Genomic DNA, 18,783 nt, shown 5'->3' with positions numbered 1-18,783 from the left:
AAGCACCAGCCAGATGCAGGCAGCTGCTATCTCTTTATTCCAGGATTTTTAAAAAAACATTTATTTATTCATGTGGGCACAGGGAGAGAGAACTTTGTTGGGCCTCTGTTTCCTCGTCTACACAATGGGAATAATAAAACCTATTTCTTAAGGTTGTTGGAGGGGTGAAATGAGGTCATGTCTGGCAAGGAGAAGACAGGAGTGATCAGGAGTGATTTTCTGCCCACGTGATGTCTCCTGCCAAGACAAGGGTCATCTATCCCCACACCGCATGCCCCCCTTTACATTTTTTTTAAAGATGTATTGAAGTATAATTTATGTATCATAAAACCCACCCATTAGAAGGATACAATTCAATGACATTTAGTAAATTATAGAGTTGTGCAGCCATCACCACAATCTAGTTTTAGAACTTTTCCATCACCTCAAAAATTTCCCCCACCTAATGTGTGGTCCATCTCTGCCTGCACTGTCCTCAGGCCTCGGAAACCACTGATCTGCTCTCCGTCTCTACAAAGTTGCCTTTTCTGCACATTTCATGTGGATAGAATCATGCAACACGTCGTCTTTTGTATCTGGCTTCTTTTAGCATCATGGGTTTGAGATTCATCCCACTTGCAGCATTTATCAGGATTTCACTGCATTTTATTGTTGAAAAATATTCCATTGTATGGATATTCCACATTTTCTTTATCTATGTACCTGATGATGGACATTTGGATTGCTTCCAGTTTTTGGTTATTATGAACTGGTACTGCTACAAACATATACATCCAAGCCTTTGTGTGGACATATTTTCAGTTCTCTGGATACCTAAGAGTGGCCACATGGTCAATTTCACTTGTGGAAGAAAGTGCGGAAGTTTTCCCAAGTGGCTTCCTATCATGTGTCCCCACCAGAACGTCCTATCATGTGTCCTGGTTCTCCATATCCTCACCAGCTCTTGGTTTTGCTGTCTTGTGGATTATAGCCATTCTCATGGCTCTGCAGATTTCTCATTGCTTAATGATTAATGAAGCTGAACACCTTTTCACAGGCTTATTAACCATCATACATCTTCTTGAGTGAAATTTCTACTCAAATCTTTTTTGTCTATTTTTATTTTTATTTATTTATTTTTAAAGATTTTATTTATTTATTTGACAGAGAAAGACATAGCGAGAGAGGGAACAGAAATGGGGGTGGGAGGAGGGGGAAAAGCGGGCTTCCTGCTGAGCAGAGAGCCTGATGTGGGGCTTGATCCCAGGACCCTGGGATCATGACCCGAGCTGAAGGCAGATGCTTAACCAACTGAGCCACCCAGGCACCCCTTTTGTCTGTTTTTAAACTGGATCACCTTTATGGTTGAGTTTTAAGAGTTCTTTATATAGGCTCAATACAAGTCCCTTGTCAGAGATATGATTTACAAATATTTTCACCTCATCTGTGACATGTTTTTGCATTTTCTTCACAAAATGTTTTTGAAGTACAGAGTTCAGAAGTTTAATGAAGCCCAATTTATCAATTTTTCTCTTTTGGTGTCCTGTCTAGGAACTCTCTGCCTATATCATGATCATGAAGATTTTTGTCTATGTTTTCTTCTAGAAGTTTTATAATTTTAGCTCTTATGTTTAGGTCTGTGATCCATTTTGAGTTGATTTTTGTGCACATATGAGGTAGGGATCCAACTTAATTCTTTCCCCCTTTTTTGGCGTATGGATGTTCTATTATCCCACACTGTTAAAAAGATTATCCTTTTCTTACTGAATTTCTTGGCACTACTGCTGAAAATCAATTGACCATAAGTTTCACAAAAGTTTACTCTGAGGATCTCATTTCCGTTCCACTGATTTATGTGCCTGCCCTTATGCCAGTACCACATTGTCTTGATTACCGTAGCTTTTGTAGAAGTTTTGAAATGGGTACTACAAGCTTCTAATTTTATTCTTCTTTTTCATAATTGTTTTGGCTAGTTTGGGTTCCTTGCATTTCTCCACACAGTTTAGGATCAGCTTGTTAATTTCTACAAAAAAAGCTTACTAGGATTTTAACAGAGATTATATATAGATCAACTGGGGAAGAACTGCCATTTTATTTTATTTTATTTTGTATCTTTTTTGTTATTGTTTGTCATTGGGCTTTTTTTTTTTCTTTTTATATTTCCAACCCTGTCCTTTGCCCATTTTCCCTGTATGGCTTTTTGTCTTTTTCACATCAATTTCTACAAATTCCAAGTATATATAATACACACACGCACACACACACACACATTGTTCTCATTAAGAAATTCATCCTGACCCCCAAATTCTAGTTTATTCTCCTAGATTTTTAAAAGTTTTTCTTTAAATTCCAGTTAGTGAACATTCAGTGTAATATTAGTTTTAGGGTATGATACGGTGATGCAGCACTTCCATACATCACCCGGTGCGCATCACAGCTAGTGTGCTCCTTAACCCCCGTCACTATTTCACCTGTCCCCCAACCTCTTTGCCTCTAGTAACCATCAGTTTGTCCTCTGTAGTTAAGAGTCTGTTTCTTGGTTTGCCTCTCTGTCTCCCCCTCCATTGCTCGTTTGTTTTGTTTTCTTAAATTCCACATATGAGTGAAATCACATGGTATTTGTCTTTGACTGACTTGTTTCACTTAGCGTAATACCCTCCAGTTCCATCTGTGTCATTGCAAATGGCAAGATTTCATTCTTTTTGATGGCTGAGTAGTAAGAATTGCCATTTTAACACTGTTGAGTTTTCTAGTCCATGAGTATGGAATGTCTCCCCATTACTTTAGAGCTGGTTTAATTTCTTTCAACAGTGTATTGTAGTTTCAATAAACCTTGTACTTCTTAAATTCATTCCTAAGTATTTTACTCTTTTTGATGTTATTGTGAGTAGAATGATTAACTTCATTTTTGGATTGTTCATGCTTAGTCTTTAGAGATTCAACTGATTGTTTTTTATAAGGAAAGAGTTTTATTTATTTATTTATTTATTTATTTATTTATTCAAGTAGGCTCCATGCCCTGTATTGGGCTTGAACTCACAACCCTGAAATCAAGAGTCTCACATTCCACTGAAGGAGCCAGCCAGGTGCCTCCACAATTTATTTTTTTATATTGATCTTGTATCCTGTGATCTTACTCAAACTTGTTTATTAGTTCTAGTAGTTTTTTTTTCTTGTGGATCCCTTATGAATTTCTACAACAGAATCATATCATCTGTGAATCAAGGCAGTTTTATTTCTTCCTTTCCAAACTGTATGCCTTTTATTTTCTTTTTTGCCTGCTTACGCTGGCTAGAACCTCCAGGAAAATGTAAGACAGAAGTGAGAAGAACAAATATACTTGCTCTGTTTCCAGTCTCTGGGAGAGAGAGCATTTGCTGCCCCACTGTTAAGGCATTTCTTGCTATTTCCACCCTTCTCAATCAGAACTGCTAGTGATTTTAAGTTTGAGAAATAAATACTTAAGATAAGGGAACCTAAACAAAGGAAAAGCATGCTTCTTTCCCGACCACAGCTACAAATCAAAGGAGATCTAAGCAAAAGGCAGGCCCCTTGTGGTTTAGAACATTCAAGGGATTGGAAGCCAGCTGCCCCATCCGATGACAGGGACTGAGTAACTTCTGGAATATTAACACTCAGTGGAACACTGTACAGTCATTTACAGTAGGCTCAAGAAATGTTTTTATACCACTGGGAAATTCTTATATCACAATATTAAAAAAGAAAGAGCCACAAAAATAACACATATGGGGTGGTGTCAACACCATGAAGAAATGCACATAGAGAGAAAAACTAGAAAGGAAACATGTAGAAACCTTAATAATTTTTTGCCTCTGAGGACTCATAGGTTGTTGATTTTCTGATTTTACATTTCTTTTAGCTGCGAATTGCTCACGATGACTATTTCTGTAGCCAGAAAGGGAAAAAGAAAAGAAACAACTCAAAGGGAAGACACGAGACACAGGGAAGTGTTAGCATTTCTTAGACTTACCTTACAGTATTCATCAATCGGTATGAGGCGTTTGACGGCCACATCCCGGATATGGCTCCGTCGGAAGAGAATTTTGCCTGCAGAGGAGGAGAGCACACATTGTATTGTATTGTAAGGGGGTGATGATAAGTTCTCAGCAAACCTGGAGGGTGTGGATGTGGCTGCCTGTGGTAAGTCTGAGTGGTACCCAAATTCCTGGCTTCCATTAATATCCTCTGCTGGATGGCCACAGGGCCTGGAGGACCCCATGCATGGTCCTCCAAAGACCTGTTCACAGCTCAAGTACAAGGGCTTGAGGGAGTGGGGCCGAGGAGGCAAATTTTGGTGAGATGAGAGAGGCTGGATAGATCCCGGGAAAGGAGGGGGCTCCTACCAGATGAAGAAGAAAGGCTAGATCTGATGATTGAACTCTTGGGTTCTCAGATGGAGTAAGCAGTAGAGAGGACAATGATATGTTCCACCTAACAGCTCAACCTCCTTTTCTCCTCTGTCCTCCTATGCCTAGTCTGGTCTTATGTTCTGCAAATACCCCACACTCTTTCATTATTCTGTGCCTTTTGCTCTGTCTGGATTACTTTCTTATCCAGCTTCACCCACCATCCCAGTTGAGAAACTTTGACCTACTTCAAATGGATTAAGGGTTCCTGTCTCTTTCTGATCACACACACTGTCGATTTAGAGCTTCCTCTAAAAATTAACTGAGACTCCATCTACTGCTTGCTTGGTGATATCCTGAGCACTGCATGTGGTACCAGAGCTTCCAGGGGAACGTGTGGGCAGGTCACGTGCAAAGGCAAGTATAAAAACGATGCCACTGATGATCCAAGATGCTAAAATGCTCTGGGTGAGGTTTGTTTAAAGCAGATTGGTGAGCTTCCCTGAGTCTAACAGGGGAGAGTCATAGCCAGATGGTGGCCAGGTGGATGCAATGACCAATAAGATGGCTTGGCCTCACTGTTCTGGACCTGTGGCACAGGCAGGGGGGTCAGAAATAAGACACGGGGGGGGGGGGGCAAAGAGGTGGGGGATGGAGGCAAGCCCCTCTGCCAAGCTTATGCAGAGTGCAGGAGGTCTCCAGGGGGACGTCAAAGAGGAGGGCACAGGGAGCACAGCTTTTCCAATAGCAGAGTATGGAGAGCTACGAAGAGCTTCCCCTACTTCTGCTCAGAGGAGGCAGGTCAAGGAGAGGAATTTGGGTCACAAGGGAAAGGAGAGGTCAACCAGTGCTCCTGCATGGCTCTGGGGAGCGGGGGAGGGCTGCAATGTCCACAAATAGAGCTTGGGTGAGCAGGAACAGAATGGCAGGAAAGGTCCAAAGGAGTTTGTGGTAAGATAGAATTGAAAGGTATGATGGGAAACAGCCTATTGACTCCAAGATTTGCAATGCAAGCTGGTAAGGGAGATTTGCACCCAAAAAGCCAAAGGGGTTAACCTAACATTTAAAATAATCTGACCACCGGCTCTTGGGCAAAAGGGCACTATTAGGAAATTAGGTAGATATTGTCAACCTAATGCTGAAGTTTTTTTTTTTTTCCTGCTTAACTTCTACCACTTAAAAGAAAACAACCCACAGTGAGATAAAATGCATATTCCTCAAATTCTTTAATAACAGGGAGTCTCCTTTATTATCGTGATTGTTTTAATTTTGCTTATGAGTCAGTCAAACTTCTGACACACCATGTTTATTAGAAAAGAAAAATCTAGAAAAAAACGCATCACAGGCTTCAAAGTGCTTGTCTCCAAGGGGTGGAAGACTGAGCCTTTTTGTTTTCTTCTTTGACTTTCCCCAAATTTCCTACCATAAACATGTATTGCTTCTGAAATCAGAAAATGTTCATGCTGTTTCCCATAAAAAAGCAAATTACGCAGCCTAGTGGGGAGGGTTTACAACCTGGTGTCCCTGCTTTTATTCAGTCGATAGGTACGGTCTCTCCGTGAGCCCTCAATGGGCCAGTACAGGGGGCCTGCCCTCTAGGCAGGGACAGTCTGTGTTTCCCAACAGGGAGGGACCCTGTTGACATTCTGGGTGGGGCAGTTCTTCCCTGTGTGGGAGTGTCCCCCACTCTGCAGGATGCTTAGCACCCCTGGCCCATCCCTATCCCACCCGCAGTCATTGTGATAATCAAATTACCACCCTCTGTGGGTTCTTAGCAGTTTAGAACCCCCGAGGAGAATCCCGAGCCTTTAGGAAAAATAAGGAATGCCTGCCTGAAGAGAAACCTCCCACAGTAGATGCTTCCTGCCTGTAATCTGTTTCTCAGAACTGGACAGGAGTCCCTACCAAAAACATTTTGGTCCCATTATGATATAATGTCCCCTTCTCTAAATCAGAGGAAGGGTGGGGAGTGGGGTGTTCAGGCCTCTTACTGGGGAGGTTGTGACCCGACTCTAACAATTCACAATAGGCACAATGCAGGCACCCGCCGGTGGGAACAGCTCAGGCTGGTCCTGGAGTCACTACTGCCGGAGAGAATTCTTTCAAGGCCCAGCCTGCAGGGGCTGAGAGAGAAGGATGGAGAACTCCGGCACCTTCAAGGTCTCCTGGGGGTGTGACAGGACAACAAAAGCACCACTCTTCTCCCCGCGAGGCCCCAGTCGGAGAGGAGTCTCTGGGCATATGGCAGGTGCCCTACCAGCAAGGGGGACAGGAAGCCTCGTGGTGGCACCTGCTGGGGAGGCCACAGGCATTGGATTCAGCCAATCCAGGGTGACTGTGCTGCCTTGGGAAATGCATTTATCTCCCAGAGCCTTGGTTTCCTCATCTGTAAAATGGGAGAGCAGCCCGTATCTGTTAGAAGTAACCTCCATGACTCACCCAGCACAGGGCCTGGCCCTTCCTAGGTGCTCACAAGAGAGTAATCACTTTATTTTTTAAACCAGTTAGATGATACTGCCTCATACTCCTCAGTTAAGGGCCCACGTTCTTTCCTCAGCCTGGCTGGTTTTTTAAGACCTGTGTCCGATAGGCTAATTCATCATCCCTCGCAGCAGACCTGGAAGTCAGCTCAGGCCCTAGGCTTTGGGGTAGAACCATGCGGCCAGTACCTCCTTGGCCGGGGGCTCTGAGTGCAATGCCAATGGGGGCAATGGTCCCTTATGTGCGCCTCATGGGTTTCTGTGTGAGTTGTGGGGAAGGAGGGTGAGCATTTCCCGGCGGCCAGCCATCCTGGAGCGGTAAGGGTGCTTGGTGGAGTGCACAGGCTTTGGTGGGAACGGGCAGGCTTTTGTTTTCCACAGTGGTGGAAGGCCAAACTGTAAGTCTTATTTTTCAAGCCGCATCCTCTGCCAAGTTGGCTTCCCCAGCTCTTGCTGGGATGGAAAATTGTACAGGGCTGTTCCCCCCTCCCTCTGCCTTTGTGCTAACAAGAGACTTGCTTTTGTTCTGCTGACGAGGCAGTCTTGGCAGAAAACGGACCCCTAGGAGAGAGGACGTGCCGCCCGTGTATCCCTGCCCTTGGCCTTGGCCTTAAGGAAAAGTGAAGTGGTGGGCCACGAAGGGACACTCTAGGGGTCCTGGGGCCTGACCACACCTCTCTGAGCAGCAAGTGAGTGCCCTGAGAAGGAAAAATGGGGCCGAGTCTCTGAGAACAGCATTTTCATAAATTTGTGGGTGGAAAAAGGATTCTGTAACGATGAAAGCTTTCAGGGCCTTGGGAGAGGGTCAGCTCAAGTTCTTCCCTGTCCTGGGAAGTTTTTTCACAGCTGGTTGTTGCCTTTCATCCAGTAAAGAGTTATAACTCACTGCTTTCCTTTCCTTCCTTGAAGAAAAAAGCCTACATTTGGAGTCTGGTTCAACTTGAATATTCAGATAGATCATTTATTTAAGTAGGACTCTAAAATATGAATACCAAGAAATTCCCAAGGGACGTCCCAGGATCCTGTTTCTGACTTTTGCAGAGAACCCACTATGTACCAGGGAGAGAAACTTTGTAAAGCAGGAGTCATTGTCCCATTAACAGATGGGGAAACTCGAGGCTCGGGGGCAGAAGGCTGTCATCTGTGTGAGGTCACAGAACTGGGTCTGTTGGACTTCGAAGCCCATGCTCTGGAGCACTACGAGTTGGCTGCTGCATTGGCACACTGGGTTTTCTCCAACTGGAGACAAAAATTCCAGTGTGATTGCACACTTTCTCCGTGGAAAAACTCAAAACATTAGCTTTTTTAGGCAAATGATTCTCCCAGTAGATGAGACCTGGCAAACACATCTACCCTGTCTCTAAGTCCACTCCGTGATGCTAATATCTGGAAGAACCACTAGACGTGCTGACTGCGGAACCCTGGAGTAGGGAGGGGAGGGTGGGCTCCTGGGGGACTCAGGGAGTCTCCCTCCTCTCTGGCCTGCTCCCTTGTCTGCAAAATGGAAAAGATCTAAAGGGTCCTTCCAGCTCTAAATATTTGTGGTTTTGGCTGTCAATTTGCTGATTATCTGTACATAAAAATAATAGTAAGTGCTTGATTGCTGCTAGTTATGTGCCACTTAGCACTTAGCTAATCCTCACAACAACTTTATTATTTAAGTATCACTACTATCTCCAATTTGTAAATGAAGAATGAAACTGCTAAATAATTCACCGGAGTAACAGTGGATGAGCGTGGACACTGGCATTTGAACTGGGGCCATTTGACTTCAGGCATGGATTTTGCAGCCAGCTGAAGCTGTGTTTGAAGCCCAGCTCTGCTATTTGTGCAAATGATCATAATTTCTCTGAGCCTCAATTTCCTCATCTGTAAAATGGGCACAGGGTTGTTCTGAAGCCTAAACAAGGTAATGAATGTAAAGCACTTAGCCCCGTGACTGGCCTACAGTAGACATACTTAATACTATTCCTAAAGGAATTTTTGGGGCGAGGCGGGGGAAGGAACACTTCATGTCTAAGGACAGGGATCAACCATGAGTGTGTTAACTCCCACACAGTGCCTGGAGTTCAGCAGGTCACTGTGGCAGACAGGTAGGCAGAATTTCTAAAATGGGCCCCCAAAGATGTCCCATCCTCATCCCCAGAGTCCCAGAGCCCCAGAGCCTGTGCATATGATCAGATCTCACTCCTAGGCTCTTGTTACAACATATGCTACAGTCCACTTTAAGAGAGGGAAATTATCAGGTAGGTATAACGTAATGTATGAGTCCTTAAAAGCAAACAGCTTTCTCCAACAGGTGGCAGAAGGTGAAGTCAGAGAGCTATCAAAGCATGGGAAAGGGTCAATGCCCCAGTGCCAGCTTGAAGATGGATAAGGAATGCAGGCAGCTTCTGGAAGCTGAGGGGTCCCTGGCTGAGAGCAAGCAAGGAAACCCGCATTCTATTTCCATTGCTGCAAGGAATTGAGTTCTGCCAACAACCTGAACAAGGCTGGAAGTGGATTCTTCTCTAATCCTCTAGATAAGAGCCCAGCCTGGCCAAGATGATGACTTCTGCCTTAGGAGACTCTAACCAGAGAACCCAGCAGCACCTGCCTGGACTTCCTGTGAGATAACAAATGAGGGTGGTTTTAAGTTGCCAAATTGGTGTGAATTCATGCCATCGCAATAGCAAAGTCATCCTGTAGCCAAACAAAGATGCCGCACACTACGAAAGCTTTATGGGCTCTAATTATTCCCACTGTTGAGACAGAAAAACTGAGGATCCTGGAGCTGAAGTATCTTGCCTCAGTAGATGGTGTAGCATCTAACCCCACAGCCCATATTCTTAGGCACTAATTTCTACAAATGACGGGGACTCTGGTCATTAGGACACTGTCCCAGGAAGCTGAGCCGAGAGATGTGGGGGTTGTCCTGGATCCCCCAGAGCCCCTTCCGACAGCATGTGTCTCACCCACCTGGCAGAAAGGGAATGATCCGCTGTTTGGGATCCTTCTGTCCTCCTTCCATGGGAAATTTGTCCAACATCTGCATCTAAACAGGGGGAGAATAGCAAAAATGGAAGCCTTTAATATGATAAATGCATCTCTGACATTTTAAGGGAATTATGTGAAGTACGTGACTTGATATACAAAGGCTTGCTGTGTTCAGCTTTTCAGAAACCCAGACTAATGGGGAAGGCAATGTCAGTGGGACCAAGGATCTCTGTGAAAACAATTCTCTGTCCACAACTGCCGTATTAGTGAAGGCTCAGAGCTGGGAGAGACCATTCTCAGTTTTCCTGGGGGTCTCCAGCCACTGGAGCTTTCCAGCCACTGTCCTTTCCAGGACAGGAAACATGAACAACACCCCCAGAGTCACCAGAATTCCACTGACAGCAGGTCAATCTGTTTCCTAAGAATTGGAGGTTTTATTGGGTAACAAACCACTGAGACACAGGCTGGTTAGGTCTAGGCCTGTGAGATGATTACACTCCCCGGCCACGCTAAGATTCCGCAGTTGGCCCAACAGATAGATCTGGGCCTCGCTCTGTGCTAGGCACATGGGGTTTGGAGGTGAAAAGACTCGTAGTTCAGAGAGACTGAAAAAGAAACTGATCCTTACAGGGTGGTGTAGGAAGCACCTTCAGAAGTAGGTGTAGGCTGCTGGGGGAGTGAGAAAGGACAGGGGCAGAGTCCCCAGACTGGTGAAACCTTTACTAGTGTGAGAAACGCCTCTCTGATTTGATAGACAAAATCCCAAGGACCTGTTGTTTGTGGTCTTGGGGAATTGACAGACCTTGGGTCTCATCTTTAAGCGGGCCCTAATGAGACCGACGTGCAGTGTTGCTTTATGGATTAAAGTGGGGCCGTGCAGTGATGGAGGCTGTCATCAGATTTCTGATTCTTTTCCTGAGCACACCGTAGATCGATACATTCCCACCTCCTTGCGGTGGGATGTGGCCAGTTAAATGTGAGCAGAAGAGATACGTGTGACTTTGGGGTGGGAGAGTCATGAGTGGTGTGATTCATTACCTCCACTTCTTTCTACTGTGTGACTGGCCACGGCCGACAGTGGTGTGTCTCTGTGTGTGTGACAGTGTGTGTTCTCTGCCCCTGTGGGTCCAGAGCCCCCAACAAGCTCTGACGGACACGCAGCCCAAGTGAGAGATGGGCCCTTGTTGTACAGAGAGGCTCTCTGTCACGGCAGCATAACCACCCTACAGGCACCTGGACCCGGGATTCCAGCAGAGGGAAAGGGACCCTTGAGCCCCCCATGTGATTGCTGGAATGTGACAAGCCTGCTCATCATTTCCCCTCCAGGAGAAAGACATTCAAGATGCCCCTCTGGTAGAAGGAAAGAAAGTCTGAAAAAGCACGGCTTGTGCGCGGGGTGGGGGTGGGGGGCGGAAAGAGGCCAGAAGGGCAAGAGAAACATGTTATCCATGCCAGGCACGGACCAGACTCTTTAGACACATGCTCTCACTAAATCTTCTGAATACTCCTTCAAGGTGGACATGATTAACCAGGAAACTGGAGCCCAGAGAAGGAAGAAATCTGCCATGGGCCTGAGGCCAGCAGGTGACGCGGCCAGGGGTGGAAGCCCGTGGCTTCCCTGCCGTCACATCACCAGCCTCGACAACACAGCAGAGACAACAAAAATGGATCACTCTGTGTGGGCCTGGGAGGCGGGCTGGGGCTCCCTGCCCCACTGGTGCTGTCCTCTGTGATGCCCCTGGGTAGGCCGGTCTGCCTTGGCCTGTCTGGCATCTTGCAGAGCAGCCCAGAGGTCACAGTCTGATCTGAGGTTTCCTGTTGGCCCTACTCTGTGCTGTGTGGCGATGGGAAATGTTTGGGACATCATGGGACATGTTTGGTCCACTGTCATTCAGCAACTGGAGAGCCCATAGCAGGCCCACGGGCAAAGGCAGGCTACTTTCTTTGCATCCAGGAGCTTTCCGATGCTGGCACAAAGTAGACACTCAGCAAACTGACGAAGGCGATGAGTGGAACACTGTGGGGGACAGCTTCACCTGTTTGCTAAGTGCCCTACTTAATACTATTATATCACTAATATTAAACAGTAATTAGTCACCACGACTAATAACTGTTTGGCAGTTTACGGTTAGCAAACCTTTCCACACATGACTTGATCTGACCTTCGCAATAACTCTGTGATACAAATGTTTGCTCCCCATGTCCCAGATAGGAGAAACTGGGGAGCAGAGATGGACAGCTGCCTGACGTTGCCCGGCTGAGTGGTGGTCCGGCCAGTTCAGGTACCTTAATTGAAACCCTACTCTCTTTCCCTAAGATCACGCTCAAGGGTGGCTTTGGAATGTCACACAAGTGTGAAAAATCAGCCTGAGATGAAGTAAGTTGAATATTTTGTGCACAGGTGAACAGCATGCTTTCTTTAGAAAAGTGGGGTGATCGATTCGGTCTCAGCTACAGAGTCTTTCAGAGATGACAGGTTTTGCCTAACTCCGTCTTTTTTGGTCCTTCTCAGTTTTATTTGTCAGGACGATGCTGGAACACGGATAAAGGGAACTCCGGAGAAAAGAACGGCATGCGCCAGTAATCCATCCACCCGTTCCCCTTCCTGGCTCCCTTCTGAGCCTGTCGGAAGGAGGCCAGAGGAACAGGCCTCCCCAGCGCTGCCTGTGGTCTCCGACAGCACGCCTTAAGAAGTCACTCTCTCATCCTTTGTCCTGACTTGCTTTTACCCAGACAAGCGTGGCCCAAAGAGTTGAAGTGCCCCCCACCCAACAAATGTCATTTATTAATTTGAGGCGGCAGATCTGGGTTTCATGCTGTAAAGTCTAAGCACAGAGTGTACCCTGGGGACCAGACAGTCCTGGAGTTACATTCTGATGCTTCCTTGGGCCCGCTGCATGTCAGAGGCCAGCCTCCTGGCCCAGGGAGCCCGAGTCAGCATCTGGGGAAGGAGGACCGCCGACTGATTTACCATTTTGACCTTCTGACCACACGACGAGTGGCATTAAGCACATTCACACTGCTGTGCGACCATCACCACCATCCATCGCCAGAACCTCCTCATCATCCAAAACTGAAACTGTCCCCATTAGATACGAACTCCTTATTCTCCACCCCAAGCCCCTGGCAACCACCATTGCCCTTTCCATCTGTACAGATCTCCCTGTTCTTGGTGCTGCGTGTCATGGAATCGCGCAGTGTCCGTCCTTTGGTGTCTGGCTTATTTCGCTCAGTACCATGTCCTCGAGTTTCATCCACGTTGGAGCAAGGGTCAGAATGTCCTTTCTTTTTAAGGCTGAATAACATTCCATCACAAGGCTGTGTTTCAAGGTTAGCTAAGTCCTCAGACTATCCAAGTGCCCTCGGGAGCCAGAGATTGGCTGTCCAACAGAACTTTCGGCAGTAATGGCAGAGCTCTGTATCTGTATGGCCCTTACAACAGCCACTGGCCCTTACAACAGCCACTAGCCCTAGATGGAGCTCCAAGGCTGAGCGCTTGAAACATGGCTCCAGAGACTGGAGAATCAAACTTTTAATTTCATTTATTCTTATTAATTTAAATAGCCTCACATGACCAGTGCCATCATCACAGACGGTGCAGGGCTGGACTAGAACACCCACCCTCCTCATTTAGCCATGTCCAATTTTAGTTCGCTTTCTTTATCACCCTGTCAATGGGAATGACAATTTAAGAGGACTATGGGTAAGCAGAGATCAGAGCCTGTGAGCTAGTTTGCTCTTGGTCTTAGTGTGTCCAGGCTCATAGGCCACAAACTGCTTCTATCCAGAGAGCTGTTGTACTTAGCAACCACAGGCCACATTCCAGACACACCGTGGGAACCCCCAGACCCAGGAGGTCTGCAGCAACAGGACCAGAGGCATGCCAGGCTGAGGCCCAGTGCAGACTGCTCTCCTGGGAAACTAGAAAATCCATGCCCTGCCCCCCAGATAATAAAAGGAAGTGGTGCTCGGGGTGAGGAGGACTGGAAACCGAGGAGGAAAGTGAGTCAGTCTGGGGGATGGGAAGGGAGAGGGAGCCACGAAGTGGCCACACTGCAGGCCTCTAAGGGGGAAGAGAGAACACTCCATCAGCAGTTTTCAACACATCAGCTTGTGGAGGAGAGAAAGGAGACACGTTGTCCAAGGACAACAGTGTGGAAGCTGGCGTGGAAGGGCCACACGTGGTTTGTGTTAGTGGCAGACTGGACTTGGAGGGCTTTACTCCCTCAGGATCACAAAGCCTCCTGTCCCAGAAGAGCCAGAGCAGGCCGTGGAGACTGCCGTGCGCAGCCGCCGGCAGGGTCGCTGGGAAGCCACGTGGTCCTCAGAGCAGGACACAATGACATACCCGGACCCACTGGACATGGCTCGCTGTCTTTGGAGATTTTGTCCCCTCGTGGAGCTGGTCTGGCTAAATATTCGCATGGTCTGGTGTCCTGGTGGACATGCCACGTGGGGCCCACCTCCCCACCTCGCTCTTCTTCCTGCAGCCCCTTTGGTCCAGGTCAGCGTTTTCTGTCTGACTTCCTTACCAGTCTGCCTGCCCTCCAGCCTGCCCAGTACCTCCTCACTAGTAGGTGCTGGGTCCCTGGCATACAACTGTGCAAAGAAAGAATGAATGAGTTAAAAAAAAAAAAAGTGGTTATCTGGGTTGGTCAGCCATGGAAAGCCCTCCCTTATTCTGTGGTCTAGGAGAGGAGACATTAGGAGAGAGGTTCTAGGTGGCAGCGACAGGACCCCTGGACTAGGATTCAGAGCCAACTGACCGACACAATGTTGTTCCTTTCCATTTCAGAAATCAAGAACTGCTGACTATGTGGGAGAGGGCTGTCTCAGCTACACGCCACCGAGATGGCCACAGCTTTTCAGATGGCAGGGACGGATGACTCCATCAAGCGTGTACAACATGTGGGAGGCCCTGCAATTTCAGAAGACAGTGTCTGTGTCTGAGGACCCAGCCTTTGCTATCCAGTACTTGGATAAATACAGATAAATATGGCTGGTGGATTCTGAGGCCAGCTTTTGCCTAGGATCTTGCTGGGCAGCCTTTCTGGCTGGGCCAGGTCTGCCTGGGGAGTGGGAGCCCTTCAGTTCTGCCATCCCTGTACCTGCCCCCAGAAAAGATGAGGAGACACTCCCTTTCCTTTGGCCTCTGGGGTGGAGCATGGGGGCATCTGGGCAGACATTTGCCAAAGCTCAGAAGGGCAGTTGGGGCCGTCAAACTCCTGAAGAGGGGACAGATCGGTCCTGTCTCAACCCCTGCGGGAAACAAAGGACTTCTGCTGTGTGCCCTGGGACAGCCGCTCCCATCTCTGGGATGAGCTGTGCCTCAGAAACAACTCTCCCGGCAAGCCCCTGTCCCTAGGAATAGCCCTCTCTAGGTCCTCACAGATGGAATGTTCTCCCACTTCTCCCCCAAGCTCCATGCTTGCAGAGTGACCCAGCTGGCTCTGTGTCCCCCACCATGGGAATTCTGCCAGATGCCCAGCTAGAAACCCTGCCTCTATATACCTTTGCACACGTGGCTTCCTCTTCAGGTAAAGCCATCCTCTATCCTGCCAGCAGGTTGGCTCCTTACTTTTTGTCAAGGCCCTGCTCAGATGTCAGCTCCTCCAGGAAGCAAGCTCTGCCTAAGACCGCCTGGCTGGGACAGAGGTCCCTCTCTGCACACCTGGGGTCTGGCTCGGGTCTGGCTCAGGACATAGCTAACTGTGCCTTCTGTGAGGGCTGCCCTGGCTCCGCTGAAGACCATGACGCTGGCCTGGGGGACACACTGAACCCCTGAGAAAACTCAGAGGGCAAAGGTCGCATGGCGTGGTGTAGAGTAGACCCCTCTCCCATCTGAGGCCTGTTTGTGTCGGGCCTGTGTTGTGCTGGGAGCAGCCCTCTGCAGGACAGGCTCTGGCCGCATCTTAGTGGGAGTGCCAGATGGGCCCCTGAAGGGCCAGCTCTAGGCAGAACTCGGAGGCAAATCTGGTTTTGGAAAAGACAGATATAAAGGCAATGCTGGGCCTCAAGTAGGCTGGGGGGTTAAGTGAGCACGGGTTTCAGACTCAGCCACACCTGGGCCTGAATCACAGCCATGCTGCTTCTGGGCACAGGACTCTGTCTCTCCGAGCTTCTGCTTCCCTGTCTGTGACTTCAGGACTAAATGAGATGGTACAGAAAGTGGGCACCTGGCGCATTTCAGCCAATGCTCACTGATCCCGTCACTGTGTCACTCTACCAAACCCCATTTCCGCCAGGCACTGCCCTCAGTGCTCTGCGTGTTCTGGCCGACCCCGTGCCCTGCTCAGATGCCAGCTCTCTCTGGCATGCTGTGATGGACTCTCCAGCATGGGCCCTGGCTAGGGCAGAAAGGGAGGTTCAGAGAGGTTGAGTGGCCTGCCCAAGGCCACACAATTGGTAACATAGCACTGGGACCAGACACCAGGTCTTGCCATTCCAAGCCCAGGGCTCTAGAGCTTGCACCCTCGTATGAATGAGATACGAGGTCAGAGATCCACTAGAAAGTGGCAGGCATGACGATTAGGGTCTGGCTGTTCTAAGCAGAAGAGGGTCAGAAAATCACACTGGAAGGTGAACTGTCCAAAAGGGGACCTTCTTGCTGGTGACTGTGAGTCTCTTTTCCCACAAAGGAGCCTGAGTCATGCTCCTCCTTTCTAGCCCAGGCAGCCTCTCTGTACAATGTTTCCTCTGCCAGAATGTCCTGCCCTGACCAGGAGGAGCATATGTTGTTTTCTGTCATGTACAGGCTATCTCCCCCTCTGTGGCAGCAGCTGTCTGATTCCTTCGGGGGAATCTTTTACCCCTTGGTTAGTCTATGCACATTCTACTCCAGTCCCTAGGGTGGCCCTGACTGGTCCAGCCACTGGCCCAAGATGAGCCAATGAGATTTTTGCTTAAAGTGTTGGGGGTGTTCTTTTTCCTGAAGCCACTGAGCTGACCTGTGGGATACAGCTTGGAGCTGCGACCACCTCTGAATCACCCATCACCCTGCTTGGGCACGAAGAACACTGGAGAACTGGAGAAAGGCAGGTACTCACTGACACTTTTGCCCCTAGATCCAGCCACACCTGAAGCCAAGAACACTTAGATGTCTCAGTTACATTCAGCTAATCAATGTTCTTTTTGATTAATCCATTTTGACTGGGTTTCTGTCATCTGCAACTAAAAGAGTACTGACTAAACCAAGATCTCACAGCCAGTAAGTGGCAGCATTTGGATCGAAGCCCAGGATCTTAACCACTCTATTAAACTGGCACCGTCTCTTCCTCTAATCTTTACGCCAGTTCCCAGCAGCAACCCACGCCCATCAATAATCCCAACAGCTGACATTTGCTCAGGGCTTGACAGCCCAGAAACTGCTCACACATATCATCACTTTAAAAAAAAAAAAAAAAAAAAAAGCAATTAGATATACCTCAAATGCCATAAGATTCACCCTTTTAAAGTGTACAATTCAGTGGTTATTCACAGTATATTCACAAGGCTGTGCAACCATGACCATCAATTCCAGAACATTTTCATCACCCCCAAAAGATACCCAGTACCGACAAAGAGCCTCTTTCCCTTTCTCCCTCCTCCCAGCTCCTGGCAATCACTAATCTGCTGTCTCTGTGCTCTACCCCTTCTGGACACACATCACCTCTCTTAAGACCACATAAGCCTTGTGAAGGAGCCACTAGAGAGAGGGCACTAGAAGCACAGTGGCTAAGAGTGTGGTACCTGGTATCACCTGCCTAGTTTTAAATCCAAGTTCTGATGTTCACTAGCTGTGTGACCTTGTGCAAATGACTTAACTTCTCTGAGTCTAAGATTCTTCATCTATGTAATTTAATAAGTTTAACATGAGGGTTAAAGGAGTCAATATATTGAGATGCTGAGGAGTCAGTGGTCCAGAAATGCTATCTGTTTCTATTGTCATTACCTCACGTTCCTGATGAGGATAGTCAGGCAACAAAGGGGTTAAGGGGTGTGCCAAAGGCCACACAGCACAGGTGGCTGGGCCCCAAGTCTCCTGACTGAGTCCTCTGCGTTTTCCATTACGCCACACTGGCCTAGCTGTTCCTCCACGAAAGCTTGGCCCTCCCCATACTCTTCTGTGCCAAGATACTTTTGAAAAAGCTGAGGCTACTCGCCAGACAGGAGGAAGGGGAGGGTGGGATCATGAAATCATCTTACTTCAGGGGGTCACAGCCCCATACGGGCGGGCCTCCCTGACTGGTCCTTGGGAACAGCTGATTTTGGCTGGTGGGGTCTGCCCTACTCTCTGCCAGATACCCTCTCTGGGATGTGGGGGGTGGGCAGCCGGCCATTTCTAGAACAGCAGGACCCTTTGGAATTCCGTGACTTTCCCACTCCAGTCACCCATCTGGGACTCTTTAAAGCTGGCTGAACCGCTGCCTTTAGACTAGCAGGGAGGGGAGCCTGAGGCAGCTGTTTCTGTGATAGCAAACCCCCAATTATTGCCCATTATGCTGAGTGGGGAAGAAAACCTCACTTTTAAGTTCTGGTAGAAATAAGAAAGTTGAGTCAGAACAGGAAAGTTGAGGGAGGACAACTTTAGGCCAGGGAGACTCGTGATCATACGCTGGCTCAAGCAGTTCCAAATGATGTCACCTCGGGCAAGTCTCATCTGAACAGAGGGACATCTAATGACAGCTAATGTGCTTACTGAGCAAGGCACATCTCAATTAACTGTCACCATGAATGCACGAGAAAGTGTTTTCACTTTTAACATGCAGATGGGGAGACCGAATCTCAGAAACACACAGAGGGGACACCAAGTGGAGATCTGAAAGGCAAGCTGAGGTTTGAACCCAGTCTGTCTAGGTCTAAAGCCCTGGATATGCTGCCTCATGGGCTGCAGAATAGCAATTAACATTTCCATATGTGTTTCCAGAAGCTTCTCCCCACCCCGTCCTTGTCCAACCTCCTCCTCTAGAGGATGCTATACCAAACGCCCCGACCTCTCTGGC

The 18,783-nt window shown here is 47.9% G+C and overlaps 1 protein-coding gene across 1 annotated transcript in view; it reads right to left on the bottom strand.

The window, feature by feature from the left end:
* SH3PXD2B (SH3 and PX domains 2B) overlaps positions 1 to 18,783 on the bottom strand; it is a 99,695-nt gene that overhangs the window by 48,049 nt on the left and 32,863 nt on the right. Inside the window, exons 3-4 of the mRNA XM_045999922.1 lie at positions 9,785 to 9,860; positions 3,971 to 4,047 (exon numbers count right to left, since the gene is read on the bottom strand). Of these exons, the coding sequence (XP_045855878.1) occupies positions 3,971 to 4,047; positions 9,785 to 9,860 (153 nt within the window). The remainder of the gene's footprint in view (positions 1 to 3,970; positions 4,048 to 9,784; positions 9,861 to 18,783) is intronic.

Source organism: Meles meles, chromosome 3, assembly GCF_922984935.1.
Source record: "Meles meles chromosome 3, mMelMel3.1 paternal haplotype, whole genome shotgun sequence".
NCBI lineage: Eukaryota > Metazoa > Chordata > Mammalia > Carnivora > Mustelidae > Meles > Meles meles.
This window is presented reverse-complemented; position numbering and strand designations above follow the sequence as displayed.